Here is a 22,899-nt window from a genome sequence, read left to right as displayed (position 1 = left end):
GTGGGCCCACTAGGACTGGGGCCCACCGGGTTTTTCCCCAGTATCGCGGTGGGCCAGTCCGACCCTGGCCCATGTCTTTTCTGTTCTTTGTTGGGATATTTGCAATTGGAAATCAGTCACATGCACACTACAGGCCAATCCCTTGTCCTGCGCAAGTGCACATGTGCTTGGTTGCCTGGTCATGGTATCATTCTCTGTTACTTATGTTTCACTGGATAAAAACCTGGGATACAGTTTTTACTGTGATGTTACATAAGGTGCTGTAAGCAATGCTATGTCCTGCTTTTAGCATCATAATATCAGACGGGCTATGCACTATATACATAGGTATACTTCTTGTTTTGGTTTTTATTCTGTCTGAAATATGTTAATTTGAGTCAAATTAAGTGTACATGGCAAAAAAATCAAAGAAAAATCAGCAGAATCTCTCAACCGGGGCCATATGTAGGACACCCACTCTCTGGAGCTGGAATTGGATGGAAGTGCAGACTTACATCATCTGGAACAAATCTCAAGTGAAAAACCACACCTTCTGAAACAGTAATCCTTAAAACATAGCTTTTATTTAAACAAATAAAAACATTTTAAGAGACATATGGCATCCAGACAAAGGGGTCAGGGTCAGTGGTAAATATAAAAAAGCAAATTGAGCAGGCAACCCTGACTGCCTCTCTCTGACTCCTACCAATACTCTGGTGCTACGTAAACCATTGATCAGGGTTCTCCCTCCAGGTACAAAGTCTGCAGGCAGTTTAAAAATTAACCCATTTAGCAAACACATAATTCTGGTTCTGCCTGGTTTTCTACCATTGGAGGAAAACAATTCAAGTAACCTGAAGTAGATAGGGCTGGTAAAGATCTTGAGATATTAGGAGAGGGAATAAAGCTGGCCATAGACGTAGAGATTGGCTCGTTTGGAGATGTCGACAAATGAGCAGATCTCTCCCCAATATGCCCACACTGAAGTGGGCGATAGGCTGATCCGATAGTGGGCCCTAGGGCCTAACAATCAGATCAGAACGGAGGCCAAACGGGCGGTCAGATCGCGGGAATGCTTCAATGAAAACATGCGAGCGTGATCCGACGGGATTTTCTAAACTGGCTGACTTTCAGCCAGATATCGATCGGGAAAGCCCGTTGGGGGGCTCTACACACGGGCCAATAAGCTGTTGACTTGGTCTGTTGGCAGCTTTTATAAGCCAGTGAATGGGGCCTTAAGACTCTGATTGAAATCCATCAGCAATAATAGTGAGCACAATATCAGATATATCAATTCAGATGGGTTTAAAGGAACCAAAATGTAAATAAAGATGTAGAAATGTTGTACATTATGTTTTCAGTTTCTGTACCAGCCCAAGGCAACCACAGCCCTTTAGCAGTAAAGATCTGTGCCTCCAAAGATGCCCCAGTAGCTCCCCATCTTCTTTTCTGTGGATTCACTGCACATGCTCTGTGCTGCTGTTACTTACTGAGCTTAGGGACCCACTCACAATATACAGTACACATAGAATAGAACTGTCACAATATAAGGATGATTAGTAATTAATACAAATAATTACTACATGACTACTAGTGCAATTAGCATCAGAATTAAATAATCAGCCCTGTAGCATCAGCTTATATTACAGGCCAAGGTAATTTTCTGCTTGATAATTTGCAACAACTCCTAAGCTTAGCTTCTCAACTGAGTTATTGTTCAGCCTCATACTAGTATTTGCCAGGACAAAATCTAACAAGACACACTGTTTTACTGAGATTTCAAAAGAATTTGTGCACATTGGGCTACATGGAGACCTTAATGAGGTTGCCAACCTGTGCCACAGGACATCCCTTTTATATCAAAAGGTGGTCCAGTCTCCAGTACCTTCATGTTTTAGCAATCTGAAGTTAGAGAGTGAGCCTAGGCTTTTTCCCAAATATAATGTCTGTATCCACCACTGCAATTGTAATCATATGCTAAGTACTTGGCTTTATCAGATTTTATATTGCACACATATAATTATAACACTTTATAATGTTTGCTGGCCATAGTATATTTTGTAATTAATGGTCAAACTTTTTCTTGGAACTTGTAGAGGGGCTCAGCTGCATTTTTGCTGATGCTCGCTTGGATTAGGTATGAATTAAATGTCGCAAACCTTACGTTTCTAGATGTCTTTTTACCCTTCATTGGGCGCATCCCTCAGCTTTGGCCCAGTGGTAAGAGATTAACTAAATGTAATAGATTTGAAGTATCACTAAGTAGCAAGTCCTCACTTGAGTCCTGTGGGTTTTTCCGTGAGATCTAAAATATCTTGATAAGCCTTAATTGAGAAGTGCTAAGATTGGCACAGAGGTATGGGAGGAGAAGGTGAGGTAAAGAAAGTAGACTGGGCCTCCATAGTAGTTAATAAAGAAGAAGCAAACTGAGCTCTGACTTAGTTCTGAGTGGTAGGATCTTGCACTCACCATGGGATTGGGGACTTTGAGACTTAACTGTGAGGGGATGATGCTTTTGGAGCAGTACCAACAGGATGGGTACTGACAGAAGCAGAGGCATCAGATATGGTTCAAATAGCCAACCTAATTGAAGTAGCATACAGTGTTACTAGTTAAACTCCTGCAGCATGGGCTGGGGCACTATGAGGCTTGGGTGTGCCGTTATTGTTTGTATGCAGGACAGTCTCTGTTTCAGTTAAATCATTTGCAGCATTGTGCCATGGAATAACTGCCTTCCAACATACATTACAATCATGGCAGCCATCAGGGGGGGACAGGGGGGAGAGTTGTAGGGGGCCCGATTGTAAGGGGGGCCCGGCCACGCCACACTTACTTGATTAGCCGGGCCCCCTATCTTTCTTAAAGCTGCTGACTTCGGGAAGGCATGGACGTTTAAGGGACCCTGGCCACTAATTTTCTTATAATGTGGGGGGGGGGGGCCTGGCCACCAATTTTGGCCACCAATTTTTTGTCTCATGTGGGGTCCTAGCCACCAATATTTTTTAATGGGGGGGGGCCCTGGCCACAAATGATTTTTTATGGGGGGCCCTGACCACCAATATCTTTTTATTTTGTATTAACATGTTGGAACCCTAGCCACCAATATTTTTTTTGTTTTTTTACTGTGTGGTGGGGAGGGCGGACCTGTAGGTGGGGCTTGCAGTGGGCGTAGCCCAGGGGGCCCAGGTAATTTTGTCGTATGGGGCCCTGCGATTTCTGATGGCAGTCCTGATTACAATACACTATGACACATAGTTTTGCTTCATAGCCTAACTCTTGACATTTAGAACAGTGTTTTCACTGAACATCACACCAGAAGCACCTTCTCCACTGCCTTAGATATAAAATGGCACCTAAATCAAATACGATTATCTTCCACCAGTAAACCCCCGATTCTCTAAAGAATCGTTAATGAAAGAATGGTAACAACAGTGAGGCAGCAAAATGCGATGGGTGCTGATTCACTCGGCATCCCCAGGCAGCAACTGGCGACGCTAATTTGTGGGGATGTAGAGTGAATCTGTGCCTATTGCTTGTTATTACCTATCTGCTATTAGAATTCTTAAATTTTGAGTTTATTGGTAGTAAAGTGTTACTGAAAAATTTCTTTATAAACAACATTTTTTGTGAAAATGTTCTCCTGTCCTTGAATGAGTTCTCCCTGGTGAGCTGTACTTAAAATCTTGACTTTAACATCAGATGAACGCTGCACTCTTGAAAATGCAACATAAAGTTGACCATGACCAAACACAGGCTCAGATAGGTAAATGCCGACTTTATCCAATGTTTGTCCTTGTGATTTGTTGATTGTCATGGCAAATGCAGCCTTAATGGGGAATTGTCGTCGTTTAAGTTTAAAAGGTAATTCCTGGTCAGAACTGGTAAGGTCAATTCTGGGAATCAAAACAGTATCACCGCTATGGGATCCTGTAAGCACTTCTGCCTTGATAACATTTTGTCTCATGCTCTTCACAACCAACCGTGTACCGTTACATAAACCTTGCTTAGTGTTAGGGTAGGGGCACACGGCGCGATTTCGCCGCGATTCTGCGCTGGGCGAGTTGTCGCTGCGTTTTTTAAGCCGAAATAGCTTTGCTAACTTTGGCGCTGGCGTCAATGCAAATCGCGGCGAAATCGCTGGGCTAATTCACACGCGGCGATTCTTTTTCTACTGTCGCCCGGAAACGCTCAGCGAGGCAACTTCGGACGACAATAGAAAACGAATCGCCGCGTGTGAATTAGCGCAGCGATTTCGCCGCGATTTGCATTGACGCCAGCGCCAAAGTTAGCAAAGCTATTTCGGCTTAAAAAACGCAGCGACAACTCGCTTAGCGCAGAATCGCGGCGAAATCGCGCCGTGTGCCCCTACCCTTAAGGTTTCTTAACAGCATGACTATTGTTCCTACTTTGAGTATAAGATTGTGTTGTGGTAATCCAGCATTGTTGATAGTGTTTAAATATTCTAATGGGAAGTTAAGTTTCTCACTTTCGTCTTCAGAATCAATACAGTCAGTACTCAGAAAGACACAGCTTTGTCCAGGAAGTAATGCAATCACTTGGTTGTTTATCATGTCAACATCAATATTTTTTGGAGATAATATAGCCCGTTTTGCTAAAAATGGCCACCCACGCAGGTACGCAACCGGTTCCCCTCCTAGAGTGACGCTAGCGCCGCCATTAGACAAACTTGCAAAGGAGTAGCAAGATGGCCGACGCTTATACAGACTTTAGTGGGCGGATGACAAACTCGCAGAGGAGTAGCAAGATGGCCGACGCTTATACAGACTTTAGTGGGCGGATTTGGCAGTGGGCGGATGACAAAGTCGCAGAGGAGTAGCAAGATGGCCGACGCTTATACAGACTTTCGTGCAGGTACGCAACCGGTTCCCCTCCTAGAGTGACGCTAGCGCCGCCATTAGACAAACTTGCAAAGGAGTAGCAAGATGGCCGATGCTTATACAGACTTTAGTGGGCGGATGACAAACTCGCAGAGGAGTAGCAAGATGGCCGACGCTTATACAGACTTTAGTGGGCGGATTTGGCAGTGGGCGGATGACAAAGTCGCAGAGGAGTAGCAAGATGGCCGACGCTTATACAGACTTTCGTGCAGGTACGCAACCGGTTCCCCTAGTGTGACGGTGAGCGCATCTGCCTCCCTAGATCCTAACCTTCCAGCGGTCGCCGCCTGAGTGAGCAGGAAAGAAGAGGCGGCGGGAGGCAGAAGGAGACGGTGAGCGCATCTGCCTCCCTAGATCCTAACCTTCCAGCGCATCTGCCTCCCCGATCCTAACCTGTTCTGATCCTAACCTTCCAGCACATCTGCTAATCGAAGGCCGCATCTATGTCTTTCGGCTGAAGTTGCGCGCGCATCTCATAGATCCTAACCGAAGTTGCGTGCGCATCTGCCTCCCCTCCACTCGGGACATAGATAGGCCTTCGGTTAGTATATAGGATCAGTGTTTTCCTGCTTTAACATGATTGTGGTATATTTTAGATCTTGTTAGAAAAGGGGAACTATTCTAAACTAAAGATCACTGTTTGTTTTTTACATTATACATGAAAAATATATCCAGGTACTCAGGAAGTTTAAAGCTCACATCAAATTTTAACTTAACAAAAAAATCTGTTCATAAACTTTAAATTGCATGGATCTTTTGATCAGCATTACAATTATATAGTCCGGCTAGTCCTCTCTAGAGATGTCGCGAACTGTTCGCCGGCGAACTTGTTCGCGCGAACATCGGGTGTTCGCGCTCGCCGGAAGTTCGCGAACGTCGCGCGACGTTCGCCATTTTGGGTTCGCCATTGTTGGCGCTTTTTTTTGCCCTCTCACCCCAGACCAGCAGGTACATGGCAGCCAATCAGGAAGCTCTCCCCTGGACCACTCCCCTTCCCTATAAAAACCGAAGCCCTGCAGCGTTTTTTCACTCTGCCTGTGTGTGCTGAAGAGATAGTGTAGGGAGAGAGCTGCTGCCTGTTAGTGATTTCAGGGACAGTTGAAAGTTTGCTGGCTAGTAATCGTTTTGATACTGCTCTGTTATTGGAGGGACAGAAGTCTGCAGGGGTTTGAGGGACATTTTAGCTTAGGTAGCTTTGCTGGCTAGTAATCTACCTTCTACTGCAGTGCTCTGTATGTAGCTGCAGTGGGCAGCTGTCCTGCTTCTGATCTCATCTGCTGACTGCTGCAATAACAGTAGTCCTTGTAAGGACTGCTTTTATTTATTTTTTTGTTGTTTTACTACTACTACTACTACTACTATAAGAGCCCAGTGCTATTAGTCTAGCAGCGTTGGGGAGTGGGACTGGTGTGCTAATCTGCTGCTCCTAGTAGTTCAGCAGCACCAACTTTAATTTTTTTTTTTTAATATTCATTTTTTTTTTATTTTACTTTTTTTTATTTTACTACCGCTGTAGTAGTGTATAAGTTGACCTTTTAGGCATTATTTGCCCTGTAAGCATTATTTGCACACTGTTTTCTTCAACCCGCCATCTAGCTGTGTGACCTTGTTCACATTCTGTCTAAATATCCATAATATTACCGTCTCCAGAAAAAACACCGGAGTGACTTTTTTCAAGCAGCCATAATATATTTTACGTAATCCGTATCCACCGCTGTAGTAGTGTATACGTTGACCTTGTAGGCATTATTTGCACAGTGTTTTCTTCAACCCGCCATCTAGCTGTGTGACCTTGTTCACATTCTGTCTAAATATCCATAATATTACCGTCTCCAGAAAAAACACCGGAGTGACTTTTTTCAAGCAGCCATAATATATTTTACGTAATCCGTATCCACCGCTGTAGTAGTGTATACGTTGACCTTGTAGGCATTGTTTGCCCAGTTTTTTTGGCCGCAGCCACTGAAGCACAGAGGCCAGAAAAAATATGCCATATAAATGCTAAAAATAGTCATTTTTTGCCATACGTTGACTCAACGTATATGGCAAAAAATGACTATTTTCAGCATTTATATGGCATATTTTTTCTGGCAACTGTGCTTCAGTGGCTGCAACCAAAAAAACTGGGCAAACAATGTCTACAAGGTCAACGTATGGCGAAAAATGACTATTTTCAGCATTTATATGGCATATTTTTTCTGGCAACTGTGCTTCAGTGGCTGCAACCAAAAAAACTGGGCAAACAATGTCTACAAGGTCAACGTATGGCGAAAAATGACTATTTTCAGCATTTATATGGCATATTTTTTCTGGCAACTGTGCTTCAGTGGCTGCGTCCAAAAAAACTGGGCAAACAATGCCTACAAGGTCAACGTATGGCAGTTGTTTAAAGAGAACAGTAGATTACTAGCCAGCAAAGCTACCTAAGCTAAAATGTCCCTCAAATCCCTGCAGACTTCTGTCCCTCCAATACAGAGCATTATCAAGCAGATTACTAGCCAGCAAACTTACTATCATCTGTCCCTGAAATCACTAACAGCTCTCCCCCTACACTATCTCTTCCAAGCACACACAGGCAGATTTTTCAGATACATTTTTGCCCTTGATCCCCCTCTGGCATGCCACTGTCCAGGTCGTTGCACCCTTTAAACAACTTTAAAATCATTTTTCTGGCCAGAAATTTTTTTTTTAGATGTTAAAGTTCGCCTTCCCATTGAAGTCTATGGGGTTCGCGAACCGTTCGCGAACCGCTCGCGTTTTTGCGCAAGTTCGCGAATATGTTCGCGAACTTTTTTTCCGACGTTCGCTACATCCCTACTCTCTATATGGCCAACTCATTTTAGCCGCACAACGCCTCCTGGTAGTAGTAGTAGTATAAGTAGAATACTAGAAATTAAATTATGTCTAAAGTAGATATTATAAGTAGAATACTAGATATTAATTATGTCTAAACTGATTTTTCATCTAAGCATTTATGCTGGTGGAAGGGCAGGTAAATGCAGAGTCCTTTACACTTACATATCCCTGAACAGATACAGACTGGGTCCTAGCTTCAGAAAGAAAAAAAGGCACTTATATTTGGTTATATTCTTGGCCTGGCAAAAATCTGGAGATTTTGATTAACCTTCCATACATATACAGCTACAAGATATGTCTATACAACTTCAATTCAACATTGGAGGCCTAATTCCCATTGTCCTCCCCAGGGTCATGCCACCTTAACACACAATTGTAGCAAGTGTTGGGTCTGGAGAACATCCAATAATATCTATCCAGGAGAACTTTACAGAGACAACAATTTTATGGTTAGTTAGTTACCACTTTTTAAGTGCATACTAGTGAAGACACAAATTTGCACCAAATTTCCATGTTTCGCCACAAGCAAATTAATTCGCAAAACTGTGGCGACAATTCACCGGCAAAAAAATCCACCTCGTCAAAATTGGTGCTTGCATAAAAATTATTGCACGTCAACATTATTTGGACACCCATTGACTTTAATGTATTTGGACCAAATAGTCGTGCGTATAAAAATTGACGCGCATCAAAATTATTTTGATGCCCATTGACTTCAATGCGTTTTGCGAATTATGTGCCATTTACTATGTACTAGTGATGGACGAATCTGTGCAGTTTCGCTTTGCCAAAAAATTTGAGAATTTACTGCGAAATTAGCAACTTTTTCGGCAAAGAGAAAGTGCACAGATTCGCCCATTTCCTGTGCCACTTCATGAGCCTCTGTCTGATAATATGTTCGACTGCTGAGTAAAGTACCAATACTTAAAAATAGTATTATTCATTGATAATCTTATATTTTGCGTAAAATAGAGAACATTTTCAATTTACTATTCACTGAGATGCTGAAATATACTGCATATCACATAGGTAAATCCTTATCCAAATTATACCATAATGCAGGGGCTCCAAAAGGTATATCAGGATCTACCAGTAAACCTTTAGTTGGTGATCAGTAGATCTTAAGACACTGTCAACAAACAGCTTGTCCAAATTACCCTTCTGTTTATTCTTTTCATTGAAATACAGGCAGTCCCCAGGTTACGTAGGAGATAGGGTCTGTAGGTTTGTTCGTAAGTTGAATTTGTATGTAAGCTGAAACATATACATTTACCTATTAAATGCAACTTAGACAGATGTCTGTCTTAACATAGTATTTATTTTTAAGTAGTAGTAGCCCCACATTAGTAAAGTATGCACACTCCTGCCATAATGGAATGCTGGAAGATTTGCAGAAAAGAAGCTTTTTAGAAAAGAAAAATATTTTGTCCATGACCTGACATTCTATACTGTCAAAACGACCTTGTGTGTAAAAATGTATATGAATGCTAATAAAGTCTTCCATTTCATTTTGCAGCACTGTTTAGAACTGTCTCCTTTGTCCTTTGAAACTCTGTTTCTTGCCTGTTTCATCAGCGCTAGCAATTCAAAAACAATCCAGTGACAACGAGACAGGTCAGTGCAAGTAGCACACAATCCTGTAGCACCAACAAAATAATCATATATTATTGATTTATTATGATGACTTTATTACATACTCCATAACCCTTATTAACATGTACAAAAACCATAATTAGTATAAATCCAATTCAATATTTTACTTGACTTTCTGGGGTTTAAGGATGACACTGGAGTACGATCGAAGGCAGAAGAATGCATATGGGGAAATTTCCCTTGTATTGATGAAGTTGTTTTCAAGATGAAGCTCCTCTAAGCTGGAGTCACCTTCTTCTTCAGCACTACAGATACAGTATGGAGACACGGATCTGTAACGAGACAACAGTTTTCACACAACAGTTGTAACCCAAGAGGTAAAAATATAGTAGATAGTTTTAATATGAGGACTATTCTAATTTGCCAAGCGTTCTATAATCCATCTGTATGGTAAAAGGATATGTTTACTTTTAACTGAAAACAATGTTAAATAGCTGTGACAAGTCGGGGCACATTTACTTAGCTCAAGTGAAGGATTAGAATAAAAAATACTTTGAATTTCAAAGTATTTTTTTGGCTACTTCGACCATCGAATTGGCTATTTCGTCCTTCGACTACGACTTCGAAACGAAAGATTCAAACTAAAAATCGTTCGACCATTCGACCATTCGATAGTCGAAGTACGACTCTTTAAAAAAAAAAACTTCGACCCCCTACTTCGCCACCTAAAACCTACCGAGCATCAATGTTAGCCTATGGGGAAGGTCGAATCGAACGATTTTTCCTTCGATCGTACGAACGAAGGAAATGAGGTAAATCCTTCGACTTCGATGTCGAAGGATTTTACCAATAGTAAATGTGCCCCGTAGTGTAGTAAAAGTTAAACAAAGGTTTTACTTTACTGCTTTACAACTTGACCTGATTTGGTGGCACACAGGGTGGATTTCAGGCATTTTGCCTACCTAAAAAGGTAATTTCCAGAATACAGTGGGTAAACCACTGGAAATGTACTCTTAAGGGCGAATGTAATTAAAAAATCAGAAGCGATGTTTGAAATGGTGTTTTTGTGAATGTTTAGCCTTGCTCGCAATGTAAAATCATTCGCTGGTGAATATTACAACACTAAGCAAAGGTAAGCATTAATACCTGCTCTGGAGTTAAATATTTTGTCACAAAATACACTTTACGATTGCAAAATTTCATTACGTTCATTGTGAATGTTCGCAAAAGCCATTTGGTGGCAAACTTTTAGAGGAGATCTGTAATCATCAAAGAGAACACAAACATGGTTGCTAACATTCGCAATGGTCTTTGCGCTAGCGAAACATATTACATTTCCCCAATAATGTTTTTATATATATATAATGGCAAAAGATTTTCTATTCGATCACACATCACATGCACCACTACACATGTGATTTATTTAATAACTTGCCCATGCGGTCTTTCCTATGTTGGTAAGACTGATCTTACATTACGCCTTAGGATGGATGCCCACCGTTCGGCCATAAGTACAGCATTTAGGGACAACTTCACTTCGAAGCCCGTTGCAAAACATTTCCTGGAGAAAGGTCATCACCTTCCAACGTTTAAATATATTGGCATAGACCATATTCCTCCACTTAGGAGAGGGGGTGATAGGTCTAAAATGCTCCTTCAGAGGGAATGTTTTTGGATTAAGAAACTTAACACATTGGCACCCCACGGTCTCAATGAGCAGTTTTCCTTGTCGTGCTTTTTGGAACAGAGATAAAAGTTTAATTAAATGTGCCATACCTGTTTCAGTATATTGCTAAGTGCCGAGGTTGTTACATAATGTTTTGAATTGTTACAGTGTATCCTAGATCATAACCATGTATCTGATTCAGGAAATATGTTTGAGAGTTGTCACATTTAAAGGATTATTGATACTGTGACAACTGGTCGGTTCTATGTGTAAGTGAGTTTTTCATTGACCTCATTTCCTGTTCAGGCTCATAGAAGAGTATAAAGATTTTGTTTTAATCACATGTTGTATCTTGATAACGGTCCAAGACCAGGACCGAAACGTCAATGCATGTATTATGCTCTTTTTTAAAATTTAAATAAATAAATTAAATTTTTTAAAATTCCAGTGTGCGCTGCTAACTATCCATGGACTGTTATATATATATATATATATATATATATATAAATAGTAAATGCAAAAATGATATGCAAAAATGGAACACTGTTATCTTATTTAACTATGTAAGAGTGATGGTTATTTAATGTTACCTGATTTTGTTGTTGTTAAGTCTTAGAATATGAAGGTCTGTCATGTGTTCTATTCCAGTTGGCACATCCCGTAACTCGTTGTGATCAAGAAATATCTCTCTTAATGAGTGGTATGCCCCATGGAAGGAAACAGCATCAATTCCATCGTTGTCTAATTTGTTGAAGGAAAGGTAGAGATATTCCAGTCCTGGATTAAGGTGTGCAAAAACATAACCTGGAATCCTTTCTATCTGGTTGCCTACTAACACTAGATGCATTAAAGACTTTGGTAAATATGATGGGACTTGGTATAATTTGTTGTAGGAAAGATCTATTGATTCCAGGTTCCTTTAAAAAGAACAGATTGAGAAATTATTATAATACATCGAGGCGCAAATACTTTTTTTTACCTGTGTCCTACCCAGAATAAGTCTAGTTATATAGAAATGTGACCATATTCCCATTCTTTAATCACATTCATTGAGAGCAAAAGGTTTGTGGTGTTTTGCTCCTATTTTTGCAATTTGCCCACATATTTGTAAATAAGTGCTTATATGTTCATGCCTTTAAATTACTTACTTGGAATTGTGTTACAAAGCCTTTCTCTATGTGGAACAGTAATTCCGTTGTTTATGATTATCATGTATTCTGATAATATTTTACTAATAATTCAATGTTAACAATTCCTCAGATCTATACCCACTACTGACTGTGTGTGCCATTGCTTTACTACTTACCTATGAAAGATCCAGGTCAGTGGGTCTATTCTGCTTTCTTCAAGCTTGTTGTGCCTTAATACAACTGTATTGAGATTTTTTGTATGATTGAATGAGGTCTCCACAATCTCTTCAATTTCATTGCTCTCTAAGTAGAGTTCCTGCAAGGCATTATGTAAACCTAACAGCATGAACTAAGATATTATGCCTAAAATGTTTAAATTCTTAAACATAAATTAACAGCCAGGATACCACATGTGTTATGAGTTAGCAATTTAACATTTTTATTTATGTGTGGTTTATTTTATATCTATAGATAGATAGATAGATAGATAGATAGATAGATAGATAGATAGATAGATAGATAGATAGATGGAGATAGAAGATAGATAGATAGATAGAGAGAGAGAGAGAGAGAGAGAGAGAGACAGAGAGAGAGAGAGAGAGAGAGAGATAGATGATAGATAGATAGATAGATAGATAGATAGATGGAGATAGAAGATAGATAGATAGATAGAGAGAGAGAGAGAGAGAGAGAGAGAGAGAGAGAGAGAGAGAGAGAGAGAGAGAGAGAGAGAGATAGATGATAGATAGATAGATAGATAGATAGATAGATAATTGAAAGATAGATAGATAGATTATTGATAAGATAGATAGATAGATTATACAGTATACAGTGTTGGACTGGCCCACCAGGATACCAGGAAAACTCCCGGTGGGCACAGGTACCCAGGTAGGATCTCATGCTTCTAAACATTTGGCATATTTCATGGCCATTCCCTATTTCTATGAGAAAAAAGGGGCTAAATAGATGGAACAATAGATTATAGTATGTAAAGAAAAGAGAATAGGAGAATAAAGGTTGAGTGTGTAGAAGATAAACAATACTGAGAGTGGGCCCTTGGTCTAAGGTTTTTTGGTGGGCCCCTAGTGTCCCAGTCCGACACTGGATAGATAGATTATGATAGATAGATAGATAGATAGATAGATAGATAGATAGATAGATAGAATAATTTACCTCAATGGACACTGGAAGTCCTTGTGGTATTGTCCGGAATTTATTCCTTCCTAGGCGCAAATAAGCCAAATGTTTCATTGGTTTGAATACTAAGGGACTGACATTGCCTTCACTAAGCTGGTTTCCTTCCATTTCCAATGTTACCAGGTTTGTTAGGTCTAAGAATAAGAACATTCCTTAATTTCTTTTGTCAATAAACAATATCATAAAAGATTTGGCTTAGAAAATGGAAACTTTGTGACATACAGGCATTTTTAAGAGTTTACAGTCTAGCACATCATCTACAGTAAATAGTGGCTGGAGAGCCATAATTAAATATAGCCATGCATATGGATTTGTGGTAAAAAAAAAACATTTGATTGCTAGTTAACGGGCCGCCTAGTGAAAAAAAAATAAGGAAAATTATCCAGATCCAGCACAACTCACATTGACTTCTATAGGACCTCAGCAACTGGTGAATTTTTGTATTGCGTTTTTTGTGGTTCTTCACTTAGGGGCAGATTTATTAAAAGATCTGAATAGTTGAACGTAAAAATTCACTGAACTTTGTGCTAAAAAATGTGATTACCATGAAACCCTCTAAAAATGCAAGTTTTTTTGGACAATTCCTAGCTGAAAAAATTCTTAAAAACTTTTAAAAGTCAGAATTAATTTAAAACGGTGTAATAAGATCAGCAGAGTTTCCGCCGACTTCTATAGCACCTCAACAGCTTTTACTTGGTGAAGATTTGCATTAGAGGTTTTTGTGGTTTTTTTTAACACTTAAAAAATCTAAAATCTTAGAACTTTTTAGAAATATAGGAAAACCAGATGCTACTGGCAGATTTTTCTCCAAGCTGAATGTGTAAAATACTTGCGTAATATGTAGTGCTCTATCACAGATTGTATTGGCTGGATGTTCTTTGTGTCGTTCTTCTCTGTGTCTCTGGCTTGACAAAGTTGAATGAACCTAATTTGTACTTAGTATGAGGCTAACAAAAAAAGGACATATTTTATTAAGTCATCCTTGGTGTTTAGTATTCAGAACAGGTGTGCCAAAAATGCCCACGAGCCACATATATATAATGCAATTACACACAGTTTTTAGAATTTCCCTTCATCATAATGATACAGTAAACCGTGCTTATATGAAGTGCATTATTTTGTCATTTAGATTAGAGGATCCCAGATTCAAACAGCCAGGCTATTTGTCATGTCTATTGAATGTTTATGTAAATGGTATTATATCTGCCATTAATGACAAATACATCTAAAAACACTTATGCACAGTTCTGATGTGTGTTATCAGTTGTACACCGGCTGCTCCAAAATTGTGAACAATGCTCACAATCATTTCTGGTCCTCATGCATAGTACAGTAGACCTGTTATCCAGAATGCTCCAGACCTGGGTTATTCTGGAAAATGGATTTTTCCATAATTTGGATCTTCATACCTTAAAGGAGACCCGTCATGCAAAAAAATTATTCCAAATCCTATTTTATCATGTTAGTCAAGCAAAATGAACTTTAATTACACTGTATAAATTATTTGAATTTTGTTTACTTTAGTCTGGGAATTCATAATTATAACAAGCAGGCAGGAGCCATTTTGTGGACACTGTTATTAAGACAAGTCTTGTATCATCTCAGAATCTTGTTTGTGCACCAGAATGGGGGACCTGATGTCCATCCCCATGCACTGGCTACACAATGAAATGGAGAAGAGAACGGGGGAATGTATGAAGAGCAGTGACATCTAGGAAGTGCTGAATGGAAAGTGAAAGTAATTGTCTGCCCCGCCTCTATGCCCAAGGCATTGAGGAGGGGCAGGCAATATTTTATTGACAGCTGAGATTTTTAAATGCATGAATGCTTTAATAAAATAATTTGGATTTCATGTTTTATTATACAGATTTTTATGTCTGGGTGACAGGTCCACTTTAAGTCTAAAAAATCATGTAAACATTAAATTAACCCAATGTTTTTGCTTCCAATAAGGATTAATTATATCTTAGTTTGGATCAAGTAAAAAGTACTGTTTTATTATTACAGAGAAAAAGGACATTTTTATAAATCTGGACAATTTGGATAAAATGGAGTCTATGGGAGACAGCCTTTCCATAATTCGGAGATTTCTGGATAACGGTTTTCCTGGATAACGGATCCTATACCTGTACAGTAAGTTGGAGCTACTTCATTTTTAAATGTTTTTTCTTTAGACTATGCATATATAATTGGAGTCATTTTAGAAATGAATGATATAAGTTGAAGGATGTACTTTTTTTTTTTTAGAAGTTTCAAGTAAAAATACTCATGTATGTTGTACCTTCCATACTGTGTTTTTTCAGGCCTTCGAGTTTATTGTCATTCAGTTTTAACTCCTCCAAACTAGATGGTAATTCCGTTGGCATATGGACCAGTAGGTTTCCATCCAAGTACAGACGTTTTAGATTTTTCAGTGACTAAAGAAAAGAAAGCAGAGAACAGGCTAAACATTTGCGTTTCTCATGCTTAAAAATAATATTACATGTACAGCGGTGCTTGAAATTTTGTGAACCCTTTAAAATTCTCAAATTTTTCATATGAATGTGACCTAAAACAGCATCTGCTTTTCAAACAAGTCCTTAAAGTAGATGAAGAAACCCTAGTTAAAGAAATGCAACACAGATTATTCGATTTGGTCATGTATTTATTGGGAAAAAAAGGTAAAATATTTCTACAAATGGCAAAAGTAAGTTAATCAGTATTCAATTATATTATTTTGCGTGACCCTCTTGTGCAGAAATGACTACAACTAAACGTTTGCAGTAACTGTTGATCAGTCCTGCACATCGACTCAATTTTAGTCCATTACTCCATACAGGACAACTTCCACTCTTCAGGCCCGGATTTGTGGAGAAGCCACCAAGGCCCGGGCCTAGGGTGGCAGGATTTTAGGGGGGGGGGCATGCTGCTCAACCACACCCAGATTCCTTCAGAAACACTGGGGATGCGCAGAGATACTATAGTTTTTTTTTTATTATTTCCCTATTGCTCCGGTCCCTATGATGAAAAATGAGCGAATAAAAAGGAGGGGGCGGGGGCGATGAACGACAGCGGGCCTAGGGGTGCCCGCTATGTAAATCCGGCCCTGCCGCTCTTGGATGTTGGTGGGTTTCCTCACATTAACCGCTCACTTTCGGTCTTTCCACAACATTTCAAGATGGATTAAGGTCAGGACTTTGACATGGCCATTCCAGAACATTCATCTTATTCTTCTTTAACCATTGTTTGGTAGAACGACTACCCTAGGTAGTCCCCCCTCCCTGCTTCCCCACTGCATAGCTAGTTACCCCTGAAATTGCCCCTATGAACTCGCTCATGGATCGGTGTCGAGTAAGCAGAGCGGAGCTCATGGGAGCCACCTTCTGGATCTCAGGTCTTCTTCTGTAAGTGAACGCCATATTGGTGCATGTGCAGTTGGAGCAGAAGTTTGTAGCAACTGTGCACATGCCAAAAGTGCCAGAAATTGGCAATGGAAAGGAAGAGGACCTGAAGAAGACTGGAGACCCGGAAGATGGCGCCCATGAGCTCTGCTGTGCTTACTCTGCAACGATACTTGAGCAAACTCTAAGGGGCAATTTCAGAGGTAACTAACTATGTGGGGGGGGGGGAAGCAGGGAGGGGGGGGACTAACCAAGGTAGTAGGTAGGGGATTTTCTTATTCGCGGGGGTTATTTCTCATTTAAAGCAAGGTGATCCAAATCACAGAAAGATCCCTTATATATTAAACCCCAGGCTCAAAGCATTCTGTATAATATATCCCATACTTTTACTTAATAAGAAGTATGTACTGACACTAAAAAACTACTTTTTAAAATATGAATGTACATTAAAAGTTACCTCCTCTTCTAAAGCACACAAGTTCGATGCTTTGGAACCCTGGATCTACTATTAGCAAGCCTCAACAGGTACAACAGACTTGCATCCTGTGAATCATGCGCAACATCAAGGACAGCCATTGGTGGAAATGACACAGCCGCAAACTTTGGCATCCATTTCTTTAAAATGTGCACCATTGCTTTTTTTCGGATGAAATAATAGCAAATTTCTTCCTCGTAAGATTTACATTACTGCCCTTTCATTATGAACTATGTCAGAAAAATATTCATATAACTTGAAACCTACACGCTTCTTATATATGTTTTCAAAATCTATTTGAAATGTTTTATGCAGAGATATTTTGGAAATACCACTGTCCTGCTATTTCTTCTGGCTGCCTGTTTATCCCTAGTCTTGCCCACTGCACACTGAAATAATGTGGGAAACACTTAGGGGCAGATTTATCAAGGGTCAAATTACAAAAAAATTCAAAATTCGACCATCGAATTTAAAAACTTCGAATTCAAATATGGAATTCAAAGCTTTTCACCGAATTTGGCAATCCTACGATCGAATAAAAATCGTGCGATCGAATGATTCGAACGATTTTAGCGTACGATCAAACGATTTTTATTCGATGTGTAAAGACTTAGGGGCCGATTCACAAAGGGTCGAATATCGAGGGTTAATTAACCCTCGATATTCGACTGGGAATTAAAATCCTTCGACTTCGAATATCAAAGTCTAAGGATTTTAGCGCAAATAGTGCGATCGAACAATCGAAGGATTATTGCTTCGATCGAACAATAAAATCCTTCGAATCGAACGATTTGAAGGATTTTAATCCAACGATTGAAGGAATAGCCCATTTGATGGTCGAAGTAGCCCAAAAAACACTTCGAAATTCGAAGTTTTTTTACTTCGAATCCTTCACTCGAAGTTAGTGAATCGGCCCCTTAGAAAAAGTTTGTAGAAGGTCCCCATAGACTAACATAGCAATTTGGCAGGTACAATTTGGCGAAGTATTGAAGTCGAAGTTTTTTTAAAAAGACAGTACTTCGATTATTGAATGGTCAAATATTCGAACGATTTTTACTTCGAATCGAAGTCGAAGTAAATTTGAAGTCGTTGTATCCTATTCGATAGTATCCAAAAAATTACTTCGAAATTCAAACTTTTTGTACTTCAAAAATTCACTCGAACCTTAGTAAATCTGCCCTTTAAATCGGTATGTAAACTCAAAAATAAAATTTGCTTAATGAACAAAAAACTTTATTGTAAACAATTTGCCAATATACGTACGTTTCACATTTTCAGTGGTTTTTAAAGTTATTCGTAAATGTAACTGCAATGGAAAGCAGAATCTCTCTTTCCCTTTCTGTTTGCTGCACTGATAATTCTGATTGGCAGGTTGCTTAACCAATCCTTTTGTCAGCCCCTTTCAAACCAGGGAGAATTGTGTAATTCTGTATCTGTAACCCCCTGGGCAATATAAAATATTAGGTATGCTAATAGAGCAAATCACAACGTTGTTAAAGAAGAGTGAGGTAAAGTGGAAGATTTTACAATGCCAGATGAAAACTGGAATGTGTCTGTTGCTAATCAAGCAGTAGGTGTATTCTTGATTCCTGCTTCAGGCATTTTTTCAACCACTGTTATGGGAGTAATACTATTTTTAATGCTCACAGATGTTCAGGAGAGTTGGATGTAAATGAATAAAAAAAACACTGAATTCATGTCACTAATTATTGTTGATCAAAGTCTATACATATAATTTGGAAAATAGAAAAAATATTCTATGTTGGGATTTCTCTACTTCTGTTTAGTGGCGAAACCTGGTGAAAAATGTCATTCACCACTACCTACCTCTTATTATGACTCTTTTGTGAAGATTTGTTTGGACTGCCTTGTGAGTGTATTGTCTAGTGTTGTGGTTGTCAGATGTTTTCATTTGAAGTCCCCCTTGATTGTCCAAACTTTGGTCAAGGACCCCCTTAGCTCATAAAAAAGTTAGAGATATAGGTAAATATCAGTGTATTGCTCACTCAGCCATAGTTTCATAATATAAAACTAGGATAGCATATATGTTTTCAGCCCAAATATCCCATTAGCTGACCTTCAAAATGAGCCTTTGGGCATTTCTAGGAGAGGTAATAGCTATTCTCCTATTCAGACTGAGCCCCCCTACCATTTCTCAAGCCCCACAAGGTGCCCAGTTTTTAGCACTATATGTGAAGTCAAATAGATGATTCCTCCTGAAAGAACTAATATTAGGTTAGGTTTATGTGCCTCCTTGCTCTGGCAACCCTTTTCAATTCACAAATAAATGGAGGGCACATATTTGGGTGGTATGTATTGTCACAATACAAGCACAATTACCAAAACAAGAGGTAAAGATGGACCTATTATTAAAACAACTAAAAAAATTGAGGCTTAAAATCTTTAGTAGAGCTGTATGCAAGCTTTAGGACTCAACTGTACATTAAATATACATATTATACTGTATACAAACACTGACTCATGCAGGAGGTAAATAGGGCTCTGCATATTATTTAATCCATTATATAAGATTGACATTTTGGTTTATTAGCAGGCAGCCTCACCTCTGTAGTTAGCACATGCGCATAAGATTCTTTGGGGTATATTTATATATAATACACAAAAGCCATGAATATCCTGTAAATTATATCCTTATAAACGGTGAGTTCTGATGTCATCAGTTATAAACGGTGAGTTCTGATGTAATTTCTGTCACATGACTCACTAAAACTTGTGTATTATAATAAATAAAGTACCCCCAGTTGCAAAATATGAGGATATTAGAAGTTACCTTGGAGTTCCATGACCTTTATAAAAACACTCGGCCTTCGGCCTCGTGTTTTTATATGGTCATGAAACTCCTCGGTAACTTATAATATCCTTATATTTTACAAAAGGGGGTACTTTATTCACTATATATGTTAGGGTATATTTCCCCACTCTCCATTCATTTCTATGGGATTTTTAAAAGAGTATTTATCAATGGGTGAAAGTGAAAGTTCACCATTTGATAAATACGCCTTTCAAAATCCCATAGAAATTAATGAAGAGTGGTGGAATTTCACTCTAGAGGACTGTGGTGATCTCTAACCCTTGCACAGAAGAATACTGCGCTCTGTTCCTCACCCTGGTTCTGGCACAAGGAGCAGAGGGTCTCCCAAACTACTGAGCCTGAATAACGCAAGTTAGGGGACGGGTAGGGGGGCCACCCAATGCCTGCCCTTCACCAATACAGTTCTGATTAACACTGTATCCCGAAACAGAGCTCAGAGACTTATGGCAATTTGCAGGCAGCAGAACCAAATTTTTAGTGGAAAAAAAACTCAAATTTTTCGAGATTTATTATTCCCCGAGGATGTAAAAAGTCTGAATCTGAAAATACTCCATCTTCAACCTGTCGAGGTCCTGTAGAAGTCAATGGCAGAGGTCCTATTTGTAGTTTGAAGATTTTATGGACTGCGCTGGGTTTTGTATGATAATTCGAACATTTCAGAATTTCACAAAAAATTCAGAATTTTCAGACGTCACATCCAAAAAATTCAGATTTTTCTTGCAACAATCTGAAAAAGATGCGGTTTTCGTGCGACAATCTGAAACGGTTGTGGTTTTTCCCGATCCGATTTTTTCGTGTTTTTTTAATAATAAATAAGGGTAATTCTTGGATTCTAGTTTGGTCTGACTTTTTTTTTTTTATTTAAAACATGAGGCAATTTCGGATTTTGATAAATAAACCCCTTAGTGTTTTCTAATTAATAACATTCAATAGAAAGTGGAAATACTCTACAATAATTAAAATTTGCCTCAATGGTTCCAAAGCTCACCTTAAATGATTGTGAGTCTATTTCATTTGATGTAAGACTGTTCCTGCTAAGGTCAATCCGTTCCAGGTTTGGCATGCCATTGAATGTTTCTTTTAGAATTGAAGTAATAGCATTACCTGTAATTTAAAAAGAACTGATTAATAATAAAAACTATTTGTGCTGCTAGTACAAATGATAGACTGATGAGATTATTGGATCTGTGTGTGCACATTAGCAATTGTACTACATGCAGTCATGGCCTATTGATGGAAGCAGAGACAGTTAGTGGGGAGGTGCATCACTGGTGCAGAGAGCTACGTTCTGCTTTTTCTCTAGAAGAGCTGAAAGTTTGATATAAAAATTGTAATTTCAGTTTTGCATAAACACAATGATCACATGTCAAGACATGGATTATTGGAATCATTGAGATATTTACAATCATCAGAAACCAAAACTTTTTTTCACCAACGTCCACTTTGCACCTAGCGCAACACTTCGCCAGGCGAAAATTCACTCAGACTACGGTAATTCACTAAAATGCAGAGTTTCGTTGTGTGCCCCAAACGCTGTCGACTTTTCTCTAGCGTTACTTCGGCAATACGAGCATTTGATTGTGAAGATGCGCTAGCGTTCATTTCTGCCTAGCAAAAACTTCGCTAGGGATTTTGCGCTCAGGTCAATTTGCATAGGGCGGGAAATTTAAAGTTGTATGGACGTCATTATGTTTCATGTTGGTGCATATACTTACAAATTACACTTTTTGAAACACAAGTCCAGGAAACCTTAATAAAGACAATAGAGTTGTTATAATGCCCTACGCATGAGCCCACTGTAAAGTTAATGTTCCATATATTGGAAAATGTATGGAGAAAACCGGTTACCAAAAAAAATATTTTTGAAGGACTTTTGCAGCCTATCACTCTAAAATAAGGAAAAGACACCAGCGTTTTTTGAACTTTGATGCATTTTCCACTCACAGAATATCAATATGATGTAAATAACAGAGGATTGAGGAAGGCCTATGTACTACATTGCACTTCGCTTGGTCTGAGGTGGCGAAGGCAAGTCTGGCGAAAGAGGTAACGTTCAGTAAAATCCGCATTTTAGTGAATTTGTGGAATAATGTCCATTAGCCAGAGCAAATTGCCGACTGGCCATAGAGTGTCAATGAGTTCCAGCGCTTTTTTCATTCGCTAATGAATTATTGCCTGCGCCCACTATTAAATTGGCAATGTCCCTGCAGCCTGTAACGCTAGAGAATTGATGCTAGCGATAACCACTTCACCCTTTAGTAAATCTGCCCCTATGCATCATTTTTTTATTTAATTCCATACTTATATATATAATTCCATGTTTATGTGTATATAATACACAAAAGCCATGAATATCCTGTAGATGATATCCTTATAAACGGTGAGTTCTGATGTCATCAGTTATAAACGGTGAGTTCTGATGTCATTTCTGTCACATGACTCACTGAAATTTGTGTATTATAATAAATAAAGTACCCCCAGTTGCAAAATATGAGGATATTAGAAGTTACCTCTGAGTTCCATGACCTTTATAAAAACACTCGGCCTTCGGCCTCGTGTTTTTATATGGTCATGAAACTCCTCGGTAACTTATAATATCCTTATATTTTACAAGAGGGGGTACTTTATTCACTATATATAGATTGTAAAAAAAAAACAAAAAAAACGTATGGCAGGATAAGTTAAAGGCATTCATGTTCACCTTCCAAATACTTTCCAGTTCAGTTGTTTTCAGATTGTTCACCTTAAACAAAGACTTTTTACAATTGCTTTCCATCTTTTATTGTTTACTGTTTTCCCAAAATGTAAATATAAAGTTTAATGTTCCCATGTGCAGGGAATTGTGGGGTTTGGAGGATGCAGGCTGAGGACAGATGGCTGTTGATACAAAGT

The 22,899-nt window shown here is 39.0% G+C and overlaps 1 protein-coding gene across 2 annotated transcripts in view; it reads right to left on the bottom strand.

Moving 5' to 3' along the window:
• Positions 1 to 9,031: 9,031 nt before the first annotated feature.
• Positions 9,032 to 22,899, bottom strand: part of ecm2.1.S (extracellular matrix protein 2, female organ and adipocyte specific, gene 1 S homeolog) — a 31,795-nt gene continuing 17,927 nt past the window's right edge. For both annotated transcript variants that reach the window (XM_018261284.2, XM_041561670.1), the window contains exons 5-10: positions 20,996 to 21,111; positions 15,601 to 15,736; positions 13,296 to 13,453; positions 12,299 to 12,438; positions 11,583 to 11,909; positions 9,032 to 9,658 (exon numbers count right to left, since the gene is read on the bottom strand). In XM_018261284.2, the coding sequence (XP_018116773.1) occupies positions 9,490 to 9,658; positions 11,583 to 11,909; positions 12,299 to 12,438; positions 13,296 to 13,453; positions 15,601 to 15,736; positions 20,996 to 21,111 (1,046 nt within the window). In that variant the 3' untranslated portion in view covers positions 9,032 to 9,489. The remainder of the gene's footprint in view (positions 9,659 to 11,582; positions 11,910 to 12,298; positions 12,439 to 13,295; positions 13,454 to 15,600; positions 15,737 to 20,995; positions 21,112 to 22,899) is intronic.

The sequence above is a fragment of the Xenopus laevis genome, chromosome 4S (assembly GCF_017654675.1).
Source record: "Xenopus laevis strain J_2021 chromosome 4S, Xenopus_laevis_v10.1, whole genome shotgun sequence".
Lineage (NCBI taxonomy): Eukaryota > Metazoa > Chordata > Amphibia > Anura > Pipidae > Xenopus > Xenopus laevis.
This window is presented reverse-complemented; position numbering and strand designations above follow the sequence as displayed.